At 41.7% G+C, this 21,421-nt stretch overlaps 1 protein-coding gene across 1 annotated transcript; it reads right to left on the reverse strand.

Annotated features, from left to right (window-relative positions):
• Nucleotides 1-260: 260 nt before the first annotated feature.
• On the reverse strand, nt 261-5,009 carry TPBG (trophoblast glycoprotein). The gene is made up of 2 exons (XM_082048476.1): nt 4,926-5,009; nt 261-4,510 (listed from the first exon to the last, which is right to left on the reverse strand). Exon 2 carries the CDS (start codon nt 4,333-4,335, stop codon nt 3,208-3,210), a length of 1,128 nt encoding a protein of 375 aa, XP_081904602.1. The 5' UTR covers nt 4,336-4,510; nt 4,926-5,009; the 3' UTR covers nt 261-3,207.
• Nucleotides 5,010-21,421: the final 16,412 nt, after the last annotated feature.

A 21,421-nucleotide genomic window follows, 5' to 3' on the forward strand; every position in this document is an offset into this window, starting at 1 on the left:
AAGACTAGTTTCAAGAAAGCAGTTGAACCTTGGACAAGCCATCCTTTTTTTCTGCTTCTTAACTACACAGCCTTTCCTGAAGATTTGCCTGAAACTTTAGTCTACATGTTTTCTATGAAACATCAGTGACAACTGTGTCATGCAGAACTTTGGGGGCTTATGCATACAAAACACATTTTAGAGGCATTTAGTGCTGCACGTCTTTTATTGAAGAACAAATGAATGAATAAAGCAGCCTTGCTAATTAAGCTGCTCTGGAAATAGTATTCAATTCAAATTTCAGGTGTCAAAGAAGAGTAAGATTATAAAATGTGCTTCAGAAGAACACTTAAACTAATGTTATTTTAAATGTATAATTTTTAACCAAGTTTTGAAGCACTTTGGGAGCTACTTTTTAAATGTCTCTGAGTACCACTGTTAACTATTTTGTAAAAGGAAAACAAATTTCAAGCACTGTTTATGGAAGGGGATTTAAGATCAAATAATGCATTGTACAAAACACCAAAGCATTCACTGTTGGTCAAACACTGTAGGAGAACGTTATCCAACACAATACTGCCACAGGCTAAACTGTTACATCCCAATAAATACACATGTAAGCAAATGGTAAAAATTATTTTAAAGTAGCCATCACCAGGTGTCTAATAAAGGTCTATTACATTGACTTTCTAGGATACAAAAATAATAATCATCATCTTTAGAATAACAGGTGTAGTACAACAGTTACACTTGCTCACTATACAAATACTCAGTCCATTGTTGAGAGACTGCGATTAAAGTCGTTGCGTATCCTTACACAGCTCAATAAATGCATGGTTGCTACATTAACACATCACACATAATTGTTTTTACTGTAGTTACTTTAAAGTATCTGTTAACAAACCCCAATAAATTGCCCAAGAAATGGCTTAGTTTGTACATATTTAATCTATTATATTACAGGAGCATCTTAAGCAAGGATGATGCTCTAGTCCTCTTGGCACTGTACAATTAAATGTAAATTGATAATCTCTGAAATGACCAATACAACAAAGCACACTGCATAGCTATTGTAAATTCGAGCTTCTTACATATACTGCCTTATTTATGACAAGTATGAACAGTTTGCATAGTTGCACAGTAATAGTTATTTACATTGGGGTTTTTGCACTGTTCTTAAAATATGGGCAGCTAACATTCAGACCTGCAGTCTGCTTTTTAAGAATCCACAAACTTAATTCATATGCTGTTAACCAGATATTGCTCATACATTTAAATTACAGCAGGAGAAATAGGCTATCACTTTACTTACATTAATTGTAAAATACACTGATTTGTCAAAACATTAACTGTACTTAATATTAATTAATTTTTTACTTTTGAGGGCAAATGTACAAAACTACATTAAAAAAAAAATTGGAACCAACTTGTGCTACTTGCTTTGTCTGAAGTTACAAGGAAAGAAAAATGCATTGAATAATACTGATGCCCAGAATAGATTATATTTCTTCCGATACTTTAAGGACTATTTTATATTTATGAGCTCTTAACAAAGGCGTATTATCTCTGAGAAAACTGTCACTTTTGAAAGTGAAGAGAATTAGCCAGTAATTCATAAAATTTTAGAGATGCTCAAGAGCTTCAAGTAACAGTGACCATGGAAAAAGCTCCACAGATATACTGACAGATGCCAATTCACATCACACTTTATAGGTGGTGTATTTTTTCATTAAGAATGTATAAAAGGATTATAAAAAGTGCATTAACTATCAGCGGCAATCGGAAGGTTCTTGCTGACCTTTTTATATATCATCAAGTTGCATAATAAATGATGCATTTTTCAAGTTTTCTTTGCATGCTTTATCTATTTACAAGAAAATGCATTCCCAAGCAAGTAATAAGCACGAGTAACATACAATACTGAAACGTACCTGTTATAAGCTTTAAGATAAATGTAAATTTCCATCAAGTTACTCAATGTAGATCACTACAGAACTTCACAAGTACTGAGAGCTTAAAATGAAATAGTAAGCACTTAATTTAATAAGTGCTACATTGATTTACAAGCCTGAAGCTCACTGACTACATGACTGAGCTGCATTTAATTTAGTTCAGGAAAGTATAGAGTTTTTTATAGTAAACAATTCCATTCAGGTAAAACTTCATTTAGCTTACAAACCCCACAAGTTAATTTGAATTATTTTAATTTGGTAGAGAAGACCTTATGAAAATTCTATCAGCTTGTATCTTTCCAGCAAGGTAGACCCTAGCACCCGTCTCAATGTTTTGCAGTTGTTTTGAGAAAGCAGCCTGGGGGTTTTGTGCCAAGTGAAACTGCTCTCATCGTTGATCGGTGTCTCTTAGCATATTCAGAAACTTATCAAACATTTATGTCTTTAAGCTGCACATTTGTATAAAATTTTATTCAGATTACTACTGCAGGGCTATAACTTCAGACACTATAAAGCTATCCATGTTCTTAGGTGTCCATACATTTCTCATCAAAACAGCAAACTTCAACACAGCAGTTCTTGTAAGACTGTTTATTGCATTTAACAGTTCAGATGGAGTTTAGATGCAGTTTGTATAAAAAAAAAAACCTCTCTTTTCATGTAAACTGTGATCAAAAATAACTTTACAAAAATAGTAAGAGACTTACTGAGATCAGAAGTTTTCTAACATGTAAAACTATAGAGTACTTGTGCATGCTTACTATTCGATTTCCTTCTTTGTAACAGAGGAGTTGTTAAAAGGAGTTTCTTTTTTTTTTAAATCTCAAGATAGTCTATGAAATTGAATCGTTGTTATCACAATTTGGATATACAAGATCAAAACTGGCACAGAGGAACGTAACATTTTTTTTCCCAAAAAGTTGAGGCAGCTTTTATTGAATCACGTCTGCATGGGTAAGTTTTTTATAAACTCTGGTGGCTTTGGAGCACCAGACAGAATCCTTTTTTCTTTTGAGATCTTGAAAAAAATCTCCCACAAGTACAGACAAGTAAGGAGGAAAAGAAGTAGCAGCTTGTTTCCTACATACAGCCCAACGCCATGCGCAGCTGCCCAGCTTCTTACAACAAAAAAGAACTCGACATCACAGGGAGGCATATCCTCCTCAAGTTACAAGCACGTCTGAGATTTCTCTGAGGAAAGCAAGCACGAGGGTAAAGCATAAGTCTACTTTTCATGCATAGCTACTGTGTGCTGCCCCACATCCACGGCGCTTCGTCAGACATCCGAGTTGGAGCTGAGGTTTGTTAACCTAGGGTCTGCATTGATCTCGTATCTGTAGTGGTAACCCTCCATGTGATCCCTACAGGCATCTCTGATGTTGTGCATCCACTTTTTGATTCCTTTTCGGTTCAAGTACAAAACCAGGAGGAAAATGGCCCCGATGAGAGCCAAGACTATTCCCAGGAAGACGTACGAAGTCTGTAGCTGGGAAGGCAGGTCTGTGGGCAAGGAGCAATTCAGGTCCGAGCCATTGATCTTCATCAGGGCTTTGCCCAGCATCTTGTCGGGGTAAGCACAGGTCAGGGCTTCTTTGCCCTCCACCTGGTCGCTCTCCTTGAGCCAGGCCACCAGGTCCTCGATGGCGCAGTCGCAGACCCAGGTGTTGCGGCCCAGGTTGATGCGCCGGAGGGCGGGCAGGCCGCGGAACTGGGCCAGGGTGCTGTTCCTCAGCACGCTCAATGAGTTGTCGCTGAGGTTGAGGCTCTGCAGCTGGCCCAGCCCCTGGAAGGAGACGTTGTGCAGGCCCACCAGGGAGTTGTTGCTGAGGTCCAGCTGCCGCAGGGCAGGCAGGGCCGTGAACATGCCGGTGGGCAGCACCACCAGCCCGTTGTCAGCCAGGTCCAGGCGGCTGAGGTTGCGCAGGGCACCGGACTGCAGCATGGCGGCCAGGCTAAGGAGGACGGTGTGATTGCGCAGGGCCCCGCGGAGGGTCAGCTCCTCCAGAGGGCTGCCGCCCTCCCCGAAGGTCTGCGGGCTGAGGGAGACCAGGGGGTTGCCGCTGAGGTCCAGCTGTCGTAGGGCGGGCAGGGCCGAGAGGGCACCGGTCTCCACCTCCCCCAGGCGGTTGCCGCTGAGGTTGAGGGCGCTGAGGTCGGGCAGGCGCTGGGCGGGGAAGGCACCGGCCGGCAGGCGGCCGAGACGGTTGCCGGTGATGAAGAGGGTGCGCACGTAGGACGGCAGGTCGGGCGGCACCGCCGTCAGGTTCTTGTTCACGCACTTCACCGTCTTGGCCGGCTCCGAGCACTCGCAGAGGCCCCGGCAGCTGTCGGGCTGCTGCGCCGAGCCGCTGACCAGCAGGACGCGCAGCAGCAGCCCCATGCAGAGCGCGCCGCGCCCCGGCATCGCGCCCGGCCCGGCCCCGCACGCAACTTTTCCCTCCGGGCGCCTTCGGCTCTGGGCGGCGAGGCGGGGGGCGGCTCCTACCGGGGCGCTGCTCGCTCCAGGCAGCCCCTTTTCCGGGGGCAGGCGCTTCCCGTCCGGGGCTGGCTCAGCTCCGCTCCGCTTCCCGCTGCGAGACCTGCGACAGGGGAGAAAAGGGAGAGGGCAGCGGCCGGGTGGCGCGGATCCCCTTGCCCATACCCACCCGTCTTCCCCCGGCTCGGCGCCTCTTTCTCGGCCACGACACGTGGCTCGGCCAGAGAGCCTCGGCCCCGAGGCAGCCCGCGGGAACTCACCGAGGAACAAGTTTTTCCCCGTTTCAGCTCACGCTACCACCTTCCCACCCGGCCAGCGGCTCCGCTGGCGGAGCACGGACAGGAGGGAAGGGGCTAACCCGCCGTCTCCCACCACGTCCTGCAGCTCCCCGCCTGCCGCCCCCGGGCTCTCCGCTACGCTCCCCGCCACAACCGGTGCAAACTCCCTCCCACAGAAGCCACCGCGGAGTGGAGCGGAACCAAGCTGAGCCGAGCCTCGTCCCAGCCCCCGTCGCTTACCTCCTGCCCCGCGCCGGACCAAACTCCGCCAGAACGAACCACCGCCGCCAACTGCCCCCAGCCCCGCCGCAAACTCCGCGCCCACCCTCGCCGCGCCTGGCCCTGCCTCCGCTGACAGGAGAAACCAACCGCCGCCCCGGCCGGGGGGAGCCTCCGCCCGCGCCTGCCCCGAGGGGCGGCCCCGCCGCCTCCCTCGTCCCGCCCGGCTCCCGCCCGCCACCCCCGCGCTCACGCTCAGCCGCCAGCGTCGGGTGGCCGCGCCCGGGAGACCGTGGGGAGGGTACGCTCGGCCTTCCCTGCTCCGCTCGCCCCTCGCTTCACCAGTCTGGGTGGTGCTGCCGGAGGCTCACCTTGCCGCCGAGCGGAGCCGCTCCATGTGGCGCTCCCTCGGTGCGGCGGAGGGGGCGGCTGGCTCGGCGCGGAGGCGCTCCGCGATGGGAGAGCCGGCGGGCGCTGCCTGAGCCCCGTGCCGCCCTCCTCGCCTTGGCAGCGCCGTACCTGCGCCTCGCCCCGACGTGGCGGCTGGGGACGGCGGCGTCGCGCCGGAGCTTGGCTGCCGTTTTCCGCAGCTTCCCCGATGGGCGCGCTCAGGCCGGCGGGATCGGGAAATCCCGAGGAGTTTCCGGGGGCAGTAGGAGGTGGGGGGCACGCCGTGGGACCGCCCGGCGCGGTCCCTGCCCTGGGCCCGGGGAGGGGGTGAGGGGCTCCGCGGGCCCGGCAGGTCGTGCCGTGGAGGCGGGTGCGAAACCGGCTGCTGCCCCGACCCCGTCTGTCCGGAGAAAGCGTTTCGGGCAAGGAGGGAGTAACACCAGCAACAAAATACACTGAACAAGCTCCAGAACTAAAGCGAAAAATCTCCAACCCGCCGGGATCTTCAGAGGGCTTCAAATAAAGAATAATAATGATTAAAAAAAAAAAAAGCAAGCCATAAATGGACAGCCTAAGCCTGATGTTTAAACTTTATTATGGTGAGGAAAAAGCCTAAATATCTGTATGTAAAATATTTACCAGTTTCAGTTGCTGTGGCTGTCCCAGAACCACCTAGGTGTAGCTGAACAATCCAGGTGGTACAAATGCGGTTTTGTAGATGAACTTGCTTGAGTTCTTCCGTGGAGGGAGTACTTAAGGGAAAGGTGAATGGTGGGAGAAATCGTGGGGGCTGTGTTGGGCCACTGGTCCCTATGACGTGATTAACATACTTAAATAACATCTAATTAATGCAAAACACATACCAGTATATTCAAATAACCAGTTTCAGCAATGTGAATCTTAGTGCTTTGGATCTGTTACTCTTTTGTGCTTTCATTACCCTTCTAATGACAGCTTACACAAGATTTCCTTCTCCCCATATGTCAGAGTTACGTTCCTTCTGCTTTCCTGATCAACTCAATTCCTTTTTTTTGGTAAAGTCAGCAGAAATCTTAGAGCTGCCAAAAGCTATAGGGGAAATGAGCAGATTAATCCAATATGAAGTCTTGAGAAAATCAGCCACAGAATCTGGGAAATAATGAGGTGAAACACTGATTTCTGTAGGATTGTTCTCCCCTCTCTGGCCTGACAGTGGTATTACGGTGCAGAAAAGTTTGGGATTGGGGTGGCGGGCAGGGGCTGCTCAGCTGGTAGACCAGCATGCTCTTTAGATGATGGGGAAAAGAGAGTATAGAGTGACTGAAGTAACGGTGATACAAATAAGATCTTGGACTCACAAGCAGTTCCAGAAGTTTGGGAAGTTATTGCTTTGATGTTTAGTTAGAAAAACAATGACACTACACTGCAGGAGTTTTTCATTTGTTAAAAGGTATTTGCATTCCAGATCCACATGCCTGGCTTAGTGTAATCTTTGGAAAAGTAGATAGGTAAAGATGTCCCACATTTTGTAAGAGAGAGACATGTTCCCTTAATCTATTATTTGAAAAGGTAAAAGGAAAAAAAAAATAAATGAAATAATACAATTAAAAAGCAATTACACTGCTCTGCTCATCGTGCTGGCCAAAGATGTCCTAGTAGCTCCTGGCGTTCGGTGACTGTCCAGGTGGGACTGTGCCTCTTGCTCTGCACAGCAGGTTAGCTCTTTGGGCAGGGAACATGTTTTTGTTCCATGTTTGTGGAGTGTTCCCCGACAGGTGCTATTGCTTCCCATTATTCCAGTAGTAAATTCCACCTGGTAAGCCTGCTTAAACTTGGAGGAGGTAGAAAAACACTTGATAATCTGCTGTCATATCTTCCTCTTTAAATAAAACAACTTTTCTCAGAGGCATACTCCAAAAAGGAAACAGCACTTTCTGATGAATACACTTATACTGAGTGGATTTCCTGGATGTGTTCGTAGTGTGTACTAGGAAAAGGAAGAAAAAACAAACAAACCTGATCTATTTTCAGGTCAGTTTTTGCTATGACAATTGATCCATTTGTGAATTTGCATTGCACAGCCCATAGAATCTCACCTCATAGTTTTTTTTGCATAAAGTTTGCGCAAAACTTCTGACTGAGTTAAAATATAGTATTTGAAAATATAATGTCTTGGCTAAAGGACTCAAACTGGAAGAGAATTTACCATAAGGAAATTGTTCCTGTGGCTTATATTTCTATGGGCTGACTGAGGAGCTCACATAACAGCTGGGTGTGGATCAATCAGTCTCTCGGTGGTTCTGCTGCTCCAGGCTGAGGCTGCGTGATGTGCTGGTCATTTGCAATCATGAAGGAAACTTTTGACTGTCCTCCTCCAGAAGATTGCCTCGTGTCACAGTGATGAGAACTGCTTGCTTTTGAAAATCAGTACCCCAGTATTTCAGCTCCTCCAAAGTGAAATTGTGAGGCCTACCTAAAAAAATGCGGAGTCTCAAAGGGACAACCTGTGATAACTATACTGCTTGACATTTTTGGAGTCGCTATACCCCTTTTAAGGCTCTCACCTTAGCAAGGAATAAAGTAGCACTTGTGGGTGCTAATGGCACTCCACTGTCCTTAGGAAAACCTGGAAGACTATTTTAGACACTGAAATTTAAGGCTGTTAATTAAGATGAATCCAATCTTCACAAAGCCCTTTGGCCAGATACAAAGCAATGCTGCATGCCTTTTATGGGTTCTGAGTGGCCTGACTCCAGGTGATGTCCAAGGAGTTGGAATAAGGTGGAGTAGGACACTCTGCAATAGCTATATATATAGATATATATATTTTTAATACTGACAGGGAAATTTATGTTTCTTCTGTGATATCTTCCTGCATTGTCTCAACATTGCATGAAGATATTCAGCACTTCATAGGAAGGGGCTTTGTAAGGTATTTATGATGTACTAAATATTATACACCAAGTGAGCAGTAGCACAGAGACCAGAATTATTCTTCTTTCACCAAAAATATCTTCCCACAAAAGTGGAAGAACAAGCTGCAAGTTCCATCTGCTTCCTCACATGGAGAGATCCAGCAGGTCCTTCAAACGACACCTTCTGTTTCCCTCAGGACTTGGCTTCATTTGAAGAAACACCATCAAAATTATTAAAATGGTGCCATAAAAATACTTAGGCAACTAAATGCTGCCTTGAATACTTGTTTGAATGTTTTATTCATCATTCACATACTCATACCCATAAACATTCATGTTCTGACTTGTAGGTGCACTTAAATTTATCTATATATTTATTAATTGTTATATAAATTTAAACAATATGGAAGACAATCTTCAAGTCGTGGGGTTTTTTTTGTTTGGTTGTTTTTTTTTTTAAACTCAGCACTTCATTTTAGACACAGAAACACCCTGTCCAATGATCTGCTGGTCCATTCTGGTTTTCACTGTCTATATGATGAATGCAGGATAAATCCTATGATTATATGTGGACACCATGCAGCCATTAATCACTATACAAGATAAGACCATGTTTGCATTTTCTTATATGCTATGCATTTTTATATTGAAATATCAAAAGTCAGTCTTTTACAAAGGATGTTGATTTTTTTTAATACGATGGGCAATATTAAACTTTCCCAGTACTAACATAAAACGTTTTCCATTAAAAATAACCTTTTTTGGGAGTCTTTGAAAATATGCTAACTGGGTATGCATAATAATGCACTGTTGTAAATTCTGGGGGCTCCTACATGCCTTAGGTGGAGATTGAAGGGATGACAAAGTGCCCCCAGCTGAACATAAGCAACACTGAAAACTGGTGAAACTGTAAAGACAGACTCTTTATCACTTTGTTTCCAAAAAGCCCACCCCTACCCCCGGTAGCAGTTTATTGTTAAAACCTGTTACTCAAAAAGGAAGGAAACAATAGTGACTTTTCTCCAGTGAAGCTGGCTAATGGTGCTGGGGTCAATAATACAGTGGGAAAAATGACTTGGGCAGAGGGACCTGCTGTATCCAGGTGCTGCCGTTGTGTGCATGTCCCTCTGTCTGCGCTCCAGCTCTGCATGCTCTGGCTTGTAGAGCTTCTGCAACAGGAGCCAAGTTGAATAACTGCTTACAAGTTCATCAGAATGTAACTGAGAATTTGACATGCTTAAACAGGTCAGGCTACACTTTCAATCCTGCTTTTATTCTTTCCTTGCTCAGGAACGATACGTGTATTTTACTTTCAAGCTACCTTTGACAGGTTGCTATATGGGTTTTAAAATGGTATTTTTTTCATTAGTTCAATTTTAACAATTTAAGGTTTAGTTCTATGAGCTAGACAAAGTTGCCTGTAAATTCTACTCAGAGTAAATCACTACAGCCAGTAAAACTCTTTCTTCTGCAGAATAAGCTGCCTGATTTTAGTCCTTTTTGAAGGACCTGCCTTCTGATTACTCTGTATTCCTCCGATTCTCACTGCAGGGTGGCTCACGTGAACAGGCTTCAGCTGGCAAACCTGTATATTGTTTGTGTCCACCTGGGATGTCCTTTGAAGGAGCAGCTACCTAGAAATCTGCTGGCAATGCTGGGAAGTTGGCAGAGCAGATTATCTGATGGATTAGTGTTGCTCTCTGCCATAGTGCTTTGCTGCACTGGGGGCCTCTCAGCAGACACTGAACTCAAAATCCTGTTTTCTGGGCCAACTTGCAATTTTGTCTTAGTTATAGTATTTGGGAAAGGCTGCTGGTTGGATGGAGGTGGTGTGTTCCAGCTGACATCTGCTACGGGTATCTAGGGATCTTCTAAAAAATGGCATATGTTAGGGCAGTTGCTTAGCTGTGGTGAAGGAAGGGAGAGCTGAAACACATTGTTTTCCCTTCTGGCTTTGAAAAGCAGAATCCCAGATCTGCAGGGAATCTGGGCCAATGTGTTCCTCACACTTCAGACGACAGTCCCACTCGTTCCGCCCTGCACAGGCTGTGCCATGCCGCGGGTGTTCCCCGGTTCGCCCCGCTTCCCCCCGGGTAAGAGTGGCTGGCGTCAGCACACGGGCCTGCGGGAGCCATGGCTGCTGGGGCCTGCAACTTGGGAGTGTTTCCATGTAAAGCCTTTTTCATGAAAACACATTCATCTGTTGAAACTGAAAGCCTTCGTAGGAAAGAGTTTAATTTGACTTAAAAAAAAAAAAAAAAAAAAAAAAGAAGAAGCATATAAAGGGCTCAGCAGATTTGAGAACATATGGGGTTTGATTCTCCACTGGCTTACACATTGTGCTGTTGTTTACGATCTGACAAAGCAGATGTAAAATGCAGCCTTGCTGCCTGGTTAGGATTTGCCTCCACTTTTTTACAAGTATGATTGAATACACAAGATCAAAAAGCCTCCTTGTTTTTCCTCCATGATCACTGCTCCTTTGTTACCTGCCTTTGACGACCGTGACACATGTAGGTTCATACAGCCCTCCTCTATTGAACTCTCCCTCTTTTGCTTTGCCTTCCCAGCCTTCTCCTGCTTTATCTCAAGTCTTGGCATTTTTCTGGGTTACCACATCCCAGGTGTTTTGAAAGGAATGTGTGTTTAGGAATGGGAAGCAGGTGGGAGGAACAAGGAGGACAGTGATTTTTTTGTGGGGATCGCACATTCTTGTCAGCAAAGGAGGAAGATGATACTTTTCCTGTTAGCATGGTGACTACACCTGAAATACTGCATTCTGTTCTGGCATCCTATGACTACAAAAAATGACAAGAAAGAAAGAAGAGAGGAAGAAAAGAGCAGTAAAGGTGATTTGGTTACTAGATATATACTGAGTTATATAGAAATACTAAATTAACTTTTAAAAGCTATGGCTTGCCCAAGCCAAAAGCCACAAAAGATACCGCTGTCTGAAAGCAGACTGTAAAACTGAGTGAAGAAGGTAGCTGGTTATAGTAAATCAAGGTGGGTAGAGATGGTGGGCTAAAATTTAGAGAAGAAAAATGCATGCTTGGTATAAAAAAAAAGCTCGCTTGCACTACAGTACTGTCTCCTCATTATACTGCATTAGTGGTAGCTTACCATACCCACTGAAAGAAAGTACTTCAGAATTCATGGTAGGTTCCCTGTGCTGTAATCAGTTGAATAAGCTCTTGAAGACATGACTCTAATACATACTTATACTTCTGCCATGCTTGAAAAGAGTCTCAATGACCACAGTGGCAGGTGGGTATATGTAAATCTATGTATGAAAGGCAAATCTTTGACTTTTTCTGGCTGCTTCTTGAAGCTTTGAGAATCTCTTTCCCTGAGTTCATGGCTGTCAACAATTATGAGTTTTGTGCAATTTCTCACTCTTGCTTCAATACAAGAACCTCTCAGGTGCAATCTTTGTATGCCTTAGAGTTTCGCTATCTATCTATAAGTCTGCTGGGATGGGAGATGGAAAAGCAAAGGGAGTTAATGGAGTGACTGAGTGTTTTGAAAGAAATGCCTGTTTTTAACTTTTCCTTTCTCTGTTGCTGTGACATTGTGGATAAGAATCACAAGATACTCTGCAATCGTGTGTAGAAGAGGAGTCTGTTCTGGCACTGTCTAATAGAATTAATGTTGGGATCAAAATACCTCAGCTTTATATGTCCATGTTTAAAAATATGCCAGTTTTAAGGATTTAGTGTAATAATGTAGCATGATGTGTGTCATCACCAGCTAGCCATTGCAAGCTAAAGCTATGGGGCTCACTGAACTATTTTAGTATCCTTTATCACTATTACATGCATTTTACATCATAAAGTCTGTTATAATTATCAGTGTGATGTCATAAATGGTTTGAGGTCTGCCCCATTAAGTTTATTATTCCTGAATATAAACTGGAAAGAACTTCAGTACCAGAAAAAGTGCCAAAGTCTTGTTATGGCACTGAAGCAAAAGTCTGCCTAGTCCAGCATATTCTCTCTCATGGCAGCCAACACAGGTTGCTGAAGAAAGACATTAAATTCCATACAAACATGAACTCTCCAATATATTTTCCCAACCTCTAGTGATTTGTGGTTGAGGGACTTCACAAACAAGACCTAGAAAAACTTCAGTACCATAAACATGAGCACTGTTACTGGATTTTTCACTTGAAATATTTTCCCATCAAAACATTCTCCCTTTGTTGAAATATTCTTCCATTGTAACCTGAAATGTCAAAACAAAATTATGAATCCTTAATATTTTGAGGTGTGTTTTGTTTTTAAGTAAAACGGTTAAAATTTTACAGCATATCTTTTCATTTTCTAGCTCTCAAAGATTTTAATCATAGGAGGCTAAAAGAATGGAAAAGATGGAAGTGAAGCAGCAGACATCATTAAATCAGTTACACTCTATGGCCAAATAGAGGGAGAGACATGCAAATGAAGGAGGCAAAATTTGAAAATATTTAAATTGTCATTTTTGAACATAACGAGAAACAGAAAACATTTGATTTTTTAAATCTATTTTTGATCTGTCTTTCCCTACAATATAACTAACTGGTGATAAAGAAAAGCATTTGACTCTTTTTCTGGGATAAATTTTTTAGTCTATTGTAGTTGTGAAATTCTCTGGTCATCTAAATATATTTATTAGGAAATATTTTTTAAGGAATTAAAAACTTCCTACTCTTAAAATTCAACAGATACCCTAATGCTAAACACATTAATTTTAGATTTTGATATATTTGTAATGCACTTCAGCAGCACATTGTATAGTTGGTGTTGTTGAATAAACTCTCAGAAATACGCTTGCACAATATAGGTCCTGCAAAGTCTTGTAGATGAAGTTGTTGTCTTGTTTCTTTGTTTTATTAGGGCCTACTTTGCACCATATTCACAGTGCAAAAATGCCTTAAAGGGGGTAAAATCACTTTCTGAAGCTCCTTCCCTTCTTTGGGTGCAGATGACCTCTACAGAAATGCAGTATGGACATCGAGCGCATGTTTAAGGGTGAACCATGTATATCCACAATTTATTTCATAGTGATAGAGGAAGTCAGAACCTGAGACTGCTCTGACTCACATTTGGGACAGAACAGTCACAGCCTATGGCACAGACCAAGGCTCTCAGTCCCCATGTCTTTTTCCCTACTATTCATATCCCAAAAAGGTAAAAGGAAGAACAAGGTAAAGAAATAACTGAATAAACAGCTTCTGGTTACTGATAACCTGAAGGCAATAGGAGCACACAGACATGGCAGTTCCACTAAGTGGAAGAAATCTAATTCTAGAAGTTACACACTTTTTCAAAAGACAGCATTAAAATATTTTTGTTATGTGATCTTGAAATAAAACCAACTCAAATAAACCAAAAAAACCCAGATGCATCACTTGAAACACAGCAGAGTGGGGAATAGGTGGCACCGTCACAGCTGCCAGCCCAACCGAGCCTCCAAAGGAGGTGATGCAAGACAATATGACAAACGTATTTTTGCTGAGGCTTTCCTACTTGAAGAGATTTATGACATGAAACTAGATCCAGGCTGGTAAAAGTTATTTCTTTTGTAACTAGGGTAAAATATTCTGATGTTCAGGATACTGATACCAAGTAAAGAAACATGACATTCTAAAATCAGTGTGGTGTCAGGGAAAATGGTCAGAAAGCAGTTGTTAAGATGGTTAAATCATCTTTAGGTAATATTGGAGAAAAAAAATCCTACTGAAGTTTTCAGTGCTGGATATGTTTTATTGCTTCTAACATGAATTCACTGATGATTATTATTACCATAATTGGGAACTGACACACTGAACATGGAGGTCTTGGGTGCATTTAAGCTGGGCTAAATCATTCTAGGCTGTGTATGCTTTCTTGGATGGAAAAATACAGTTTCAGTATTCAATAGTAATTTTAATGTGAAAAAGCTGATTTTTACTATTTGCAAAAATATAGGGGCATGGCTTGTCAGACATTCCTATTCCAATGAATAGGAACTGCATAATACCTTGGCATTTTTGAGGCTTCTAGGATAACTTTTTAAAAATTTGCCATTTTACAGTGACAGAAAAGTAGCTTGCTCACTTTTTTTGCACTTTCAGTATTTCATTTATTCTTTGCAGTCAACTTGTTCTTTCCAGCACGCTTAGACAAACTGCAAACTCATGGACCTTTACAGAACTGCTGCAAGCCAGGAAACAAAACCAGACGAGATAGGGGAACAACAACAACAAAAAAAGGCAGGATGCATTCATTTGTTCTTTGCTGTGTTTTCAACCAAAACTCAAAAAGTATTACAAAGATAATAATATATAAAGTAGAGGTCACTTTTATATATGCCATGACAGCTGAATCTCCAGTCAGTTGGCATTTTGTCCAGCAGCTAGTATGAGTTTGAAAAATACCTTCACTTTGCCCATCTCACTTTGCCAAATCACAGTTCAGAGTCACAAAAGAACAAAGGCAAATTCAATAGCTGGAAAAATACCAGAGAAAAAAGACAGGCCTTGGACAAGATTTCATTTAATGCTGCTAGGAGCTCTAGCACTGCCTACAACTGTTTCAAAAGTCTGTATTCTTCTGCTTTTCCTTCAGGATATAATATGTTAGCGTACCTCAAACCCAGTGGAGCCACCCAATGGAAAACTAACTATATAATGCCCACACTGCCAGACACTGTTCTTTGTAGCCATGGCTCAGTTAACCTGCTCTGAGATAATTCAGGTATGTCTAGCCTTCACCGAAATCTGTAGTAGAGGCCTCTACATTTTGTCTTCAGAAGTGACTGATATTAAGGAGCCCAAGTTTCCCAGTTTCTAAGTATTTTTGATGGTTTTGAAAATTGTACCCATGTTCTAGCAAACCTGCCAAAAAAGCATGCCTGTTAGTCGGTTTGTAATCAGTACAGAGGGTATTGGCTCTTGGGACAATAATGCACACATTAACATGAGTGGACATTCTTAGATGCTCTGTGCCCTCTTTCTGCCCCTTACTTTTTGAGAGCAAATATGGTTGAAAGTTGATTGAGAAAATGGTTTCAGAAAATAAATGACAAGCTGATTAGTAGCTGATCTTTAAGCATTCATACAAGATATGTGCTTTGGAAAATACTTAAGAAGCAATCATACACTGGTATTTCCTGGGCACATCCATCACTCTCATGGAACATGTCTTTTCAAAACTCTCCTTCATGCATACATCTATGATTTTGCAGATACTTAGCATCATTAAAAAAATTACCTTCTCCCATCTAAAGTTAATAATGGGCTTCAGAAGCAAACAGAGAATCAAATTTGGGTCTTCTGGAGTCAGTGAAGATCTTCGAGTGTCATTAGCATCACTTGTGATGAACAGAGCCAAAAATCATACTTAGTTGCAGCAAAGAGAAAAAATATTGACCATGTCATCATGGACCTTTCTGGACAAGTCTTGTCTGTTTTTGTGAATTTGTGAAAGTGATCCAACACAGCTTGCAACCCTTTGTCAGCCTCGTTGACTAACTGAGGTTTCACAGACTGCTGAGAAGCACTCAGCTCCTTGGGCAATTTGACAACCATATTGTGACATCTATCCCTTGCATCCCCTGAAAGCTCTGAGTACCTTTCAGCTTCCCACTAGGGTGTTCAAATCTTTTTACTTCCACAACTGACTCCTTAGATTGTGTATGTGCCCTCTGTCTCATGAACATTTCTCAAAACACAGGTCTCCTTGCCTTTTCATCCCTGTAAAAGTGCCTTTAATTACTGTTATCTTTCAGGCTGAACAAAGTGTTTGGCATTTTCAAGGATGCTCTCAAAATCACACTTCTTTTCAGCGACAGCATGTTATCACCTTCCAGAAGCACAGGATGACTTCCAGGACTAGTGGCCACAATCCCATGAGATTATAGTGACTTGGTAGGCAGTAACAATTCCCCCAAATCAGATGGATCACTGAAGCCTGTGCTTTGCCTTAACTCTCAGTGCTTCATTAGAGGTCTCCTAAATCTCTTTGAAAAGCTCAAAAAAACTCTCACTCTATGGTGCCCACTGATGGAACGTTGCTTACTTATATATTTGCCCTGGATGGTGTATGATTATTTTTAAAAAGTTTTGACCAGTGTAGAAAATGAGCCTGTGTAAGCAGAGAAGGAAAACATACGTTGAAAAACTCTCCAGAAAGGCTAGGACTGGCATTTTAACCAAGATGTGCACAAGACACAATGCTGTAAAGTTGCGAAAGCCACAGGTAATGCATCTCTCTGCAGATGTTTTTAATTGGAGCAAAAGCTCTGCAGAAATGTTTTCATCTGATTACACAATTACTCATGTCGCAGGCTCAGAATTAAATCGTTTTCTAATTCAGATAGGATGAAGTAATTCCCGAGTTTTATAGTTGCCATTTACACAGGTAAAGATATGGAACAGGAAAGCTAGAACAATCATTTTGTTATCTTGAGTCTTTTTCAGCTTTCTCAAAAGCATGTTAACTCTTCTAATTATTTCCTCCTCAGTTAAGGTCTTTTGTTTCTTTCCTTCAAGTTAATTGATAATAGGCTAATGAATAATCCATCAGGATGTGAATTCAGATTGTGATTATTTGTGAAGATAAAGTCCTTCATTCAGGAAAAAAAAAAAACAAAAAAACAAACAAAAAAACCCCAAAACAAAACAAATCAACACCAAAACACACTTTAGCAAATGCTAAACTTGTTGTTCCAGGCATTTAATTTATTCATTATAAGTAGCTAAATTCTCAAGTCAGGACACTTTTTAGGTCTTCTAACTATTTCTTGGTAACAGAGGTATTCTTGTCCCCAATACTCACAGCTGGTGCCTCTACAAGGTATATTTATATTGTTTGCAGACTCCCGATGAGTACAATAGCAATACTTAAAAATGAAAGTTCTATGTATAATCTTAAAATAACTCCCTTGGGAAGAGGGAAAAAATGGAATCAGCATTTCATCTTGTTGCTTAAATTTTACTATTCAGTTTCTAATGCAGAAAAAATAGACATAAATAGGGTGACACGTCTTTAACAGTGACACCTGAATGGGGAGAATATATCCTGTAATTACTTTTTAATGGTATATTCATTTTAGACCAAAACAAAGAAGTTCTGTAATTATTTAATCTAGAAATAGAGATCATTTGTAGACAGCAATACTGAGTGTATGAAAAGGTAAAATGTTGTGCTTTAGAAGAAAAGAGAGCTAGATATGTCTAGGCATGTGTTAATTCTATATAGTTGGGGTTTTTAGTTGTATGGGGAAAAGAACTAGTTTTTCATTCAGTTAATTAAAAAATAAAGTTAGTTCAAAGCTTGGAGTAGATTTGAACATCTCTTTTTTTTGTTTTGTTTACATCATGTTTTCTAAAGGCTGAAACTTTTTTAAGCAGAGATATCGAGTGAATTTTGAGAGGAGTAGTTTTAATTTGTTAAGCCTACAATTGACTTTCTGTATCTCAGTGGTTGGCTTGTTTACCTGCAGTAATACAATATTTCTGGTTTGGGAAAACTAACCTGTCTTATACAATCAGACTTGTTTATATTTTTGAATTGGTGCAGAACTATGTTCTCATGGGTCTATGCTGCCTCTGTGTAAATGGGCATGGGACCATGTCTACATTTCCATCATATGTGGAAGAGAGCAGATCCAGGGCAGAAAGCCTTTGCACGAGAATACCTTAGGCTGTAACCTCAGCCACTGCACAGGTTCCTTTTTTTTGTACTAACCCCTTCCTCACTGGCAGTGACATTTGCCTACCTGAAACTGGTCCTGACATGTAACTTGTTTTTTCCCATCTATAAGTTACGCTGAACTGTTCTGTACACTGGCAGACAGCTTTGGCAATCAACAAGGTGACCATACTTTGTAAGTTTTAAGTCAACCAGAACTTTTCTTTTTATTCAAAATTCATCACTTATGTTGGCTTATTTTGTTTCCTATACTGTTTGTTCCTTATTGACCTGCTGTAGCTGTTTTAATTACTTTTTTTCGCATACCAGATTGCTTTGACTTTATTAATATGCCAAGACCCACTATTTTCATAGGAATGGAGTAAAGTTTTTTCTTTTTTGCTGTAATCATGTAATATAAAATACCTGACAGCCGGAGAATCCCAGAGATGCATTATGTGGAGCAGAACTAAAAAAGCTGCAACGGGTGGAAATTATTTCAGGTGCAATGTTAAATGCAAATTATAGAATATATTATTTTGCTTACAAGATGGTCTTTTTATGAACAGAGTAATATGAAAATAAGGAAAATTATTACTTTGACAGCTTAAATGACTTGTTTACAGTTTCTTTTTCAAAAGTTAATATCTTTGAATATTTTCCACTTTTGATGAGCTGGTTTTTATCATGTTCTTTTTTGCTAAAGTGACATTTCCCCGACCTCAGATTTGGCTCCTATTACAGTTACGATAGACTTAACTATAGATAGGGAATAACTCTGCTGGGTCAGAATGGCTTTTAAATTACAGAAGCTGCTTGACTACATTTCAATGCTGATTCTACAAACAGCTCCATATGTTACATTTCCGTTCCTAGCAGAGTCGCATGAAGTGAGCTGCACTCCAAACTGGGCACCATCTATACAGAGACAGAAAGAAGATCAGCCCTGTATTAGCATTTTTATCAACTAAAATATTTCTGTTTGCCTGTTTTTCAGTGTAAGAGTAACAGGAGTCTAGATCCTTGGGATAATGCAGTGCTTATTTCACATCCTATGAAAAAAATTACTTTAGGAAAACAGGTAATGAATAAGAAAGGACTACAGGTACTGTTGTTTTTAATTTTTTTTAAAAAAAGAACAACTATCCTGCTTTGTTCCTCTGGAAGGCATTGATTTCCATTCAAGCAGAGTTAGTGCTGAGCTCTTTTAACCCATTCCTGTCCATTATTAGTTCCTTCCATTTCTGGATTTTTCTGGCAGGCTGATTAAAGCTGTTCACCAGATTACATTGCTCAGGTCACACCATCTTATAACTGGCATTGTTCCTTTTCGGTACTTTGGTTTTCTAAATGTGTCTGCAACTTTCACAGCTGTCTGATGCTCCCCTTTTGGACAAAGTAGCTCTTCAGCTGTTAAAAAGCTTCTGTGACGATGTGTAGAACATCCTGGAGATGTCCAATGCTTTTCTTTAAGCCACAATAAAGAACAGCCTCTGGACAGTGTACCATGCATTAAGTATTAATGTTTCCCAGTAATCAACAGATTTATGAATGCAGCTGAATCAGGTTTTGTTATTCTCAGCATTTCTCACAGGATGGCTTCAAAACTTGCATTTTGCACAAGCTGACGGTTAGAACCTTGTGCAAGTTTTTTTTTTTTTCTCCTTCTATTTCTATCTAAATCCTTCAAAAGGAGTGTTGGGATTTATGTGTTTATCATACTTCAGAGAATTAAAATGTCTATATAATTGGTCATGGGGGATAGATCTAATGGGAAACAAAAAAGTATCTGGAGGTAAATGGCTTGTGAAGGGGTCATAGTTGTAATACTTTGAGTCAGCCCCGTTTGCTTATCTGTATGTAGAAAGTCTGACTAGCATTGGTTTGTACGATTATATTATAATCTGTATATATATACACCTGAACTATGCACAAGCATTATAAATACCTACTGCTGCATCATTTTAGTACACATATTGATAAAAAAGATGGATTAGACACATTACAGAGTCACAGACCTGAACTTTCTCCAGCAGCTGTGGTCTTATGGGGAGGCTGTCATGTTCCCCAGGAGGCAAAGGACAGCAAAGGGACACTTTCCTGCCCTCTCACACAGGCAGCAGGAGCAGCTGTTGACAGCCCGGCTTCCTGATTCAGAAGCGTTAATCACTTCAGTGCTCCTGTTGCAGCGTGAGAGATGCACTGGGAGTATTCTCTCTTGCGTTTAGATAAGAAATTAGCTCCCTACCAGGTTTTCAGGTGCATGAGGCAGGTGCCTGGTGTTTCAGCTATACTGTTATAGGTACTGCCCTGCTTGCTGTCCATAGGTAAATACTGATAAGTGCCAGGTAAACGTGCTATCAAATGGATCACTGCTGTTTGTTGGAGTGACTGAGCACTCTGTTGAAGGTAACAAGATGACATTGGTTCATATGCTTTCAGTAAAAGCTCTTGAAAACATTTTTATGGACTTTCTTTCATGACATACCTACATTCTGGGATCTGAGAAAAGCAATCCTAGATGAAGTGTCTGAGTTCACTACAGATTTTATTTTTTTCTGGTTCCTCGACTGATGGGAGAGTAATAGTTCTGTTTATCTTCTGCTGTCCTAGGCAGCTGGTAATTCCTATTCTCCTTTTCTCTCTAGACTGTTTTTTCCTTCTGCAGGACAGATTGGAACTACAGACCTAATCTTCTCCTACTTTATATCCCATGCACCCACTTACAGGTTTGTGTATAGTGTCACCTTACCAAAATGGCAATGCTTTACAGAGATATAAATTAGAAGGTACAAGCACTACAAGCAATGTAAAGAGCAAGATAGGAGATAATCAAGTCCCAGGGAGAGAGAGAAAGTATATTTAAGTCTTATACCATCTGGACATGACTTTTTGTGGGTGCTTTTGAGTTTAAAATATCTTTAGGTGCTGAGGCATCTGAAGGTTCAGCGGCACATGCCATTTTTATGCGAGGAGCAGCTGAGTCCCAGATCAGAGATTTACTAGCTGTTAAAGGGAGCAACTCCTTAAGAGACTGAGGCAGACAGATTAAGCTTCTTACTTTTCAGAAGCTGCCTTTATAAAAGAAGTTTTCTGCTATTTTCTTCCCCTCCATCCTGTCCTTTGCATACATCTATGTCAGCCTTGGTGTTTGGCTATGAGTGAGGACAGGGAAAATGTGGTTGTACAAGGATATTGCCTGTACTGGTAATACAGAGCTCTTTGTTGGAAGGAGCTGAGAAAAAGCTGGCTGTAATCTGCTCAGGCTGAAAAAGGCTGAGCACAAAGCTTTAAATCATATAAAAGCTAGCTGCAGAAAGAAAAGGACCCTGAGGAGGGCTTGTAACAGCAATGTCCTACAGAGTAACAAGTGAATCATCACATTGACTACATGATATCATTAAACCCTATCTATTTGGACCTGTTTATTACTAAAATTGTGTATTGTGTCTCATTCCTTTCACAGCTGTGCAACACCAGTCACTTCAAAATTCCTTAATGGGCCTCTAATCTCAGAATACCACCTCTGAGTATCTTTTGCACCAACCTCGTTTTCCCATGTGTTGGTGGAAGGATAGCA

Source organism: Streptopelia decaocto (assembly GCF_964273445.1).
Source record: "Streptopelia decaocto genome assembly, chromosome: 3".
Taxonomy (NCBI): Eukaryota; Metazoa; Chordata; class Aves; order Columbiformes; family Columbidae; genus Streptopelia; species Streptopelia decaocto.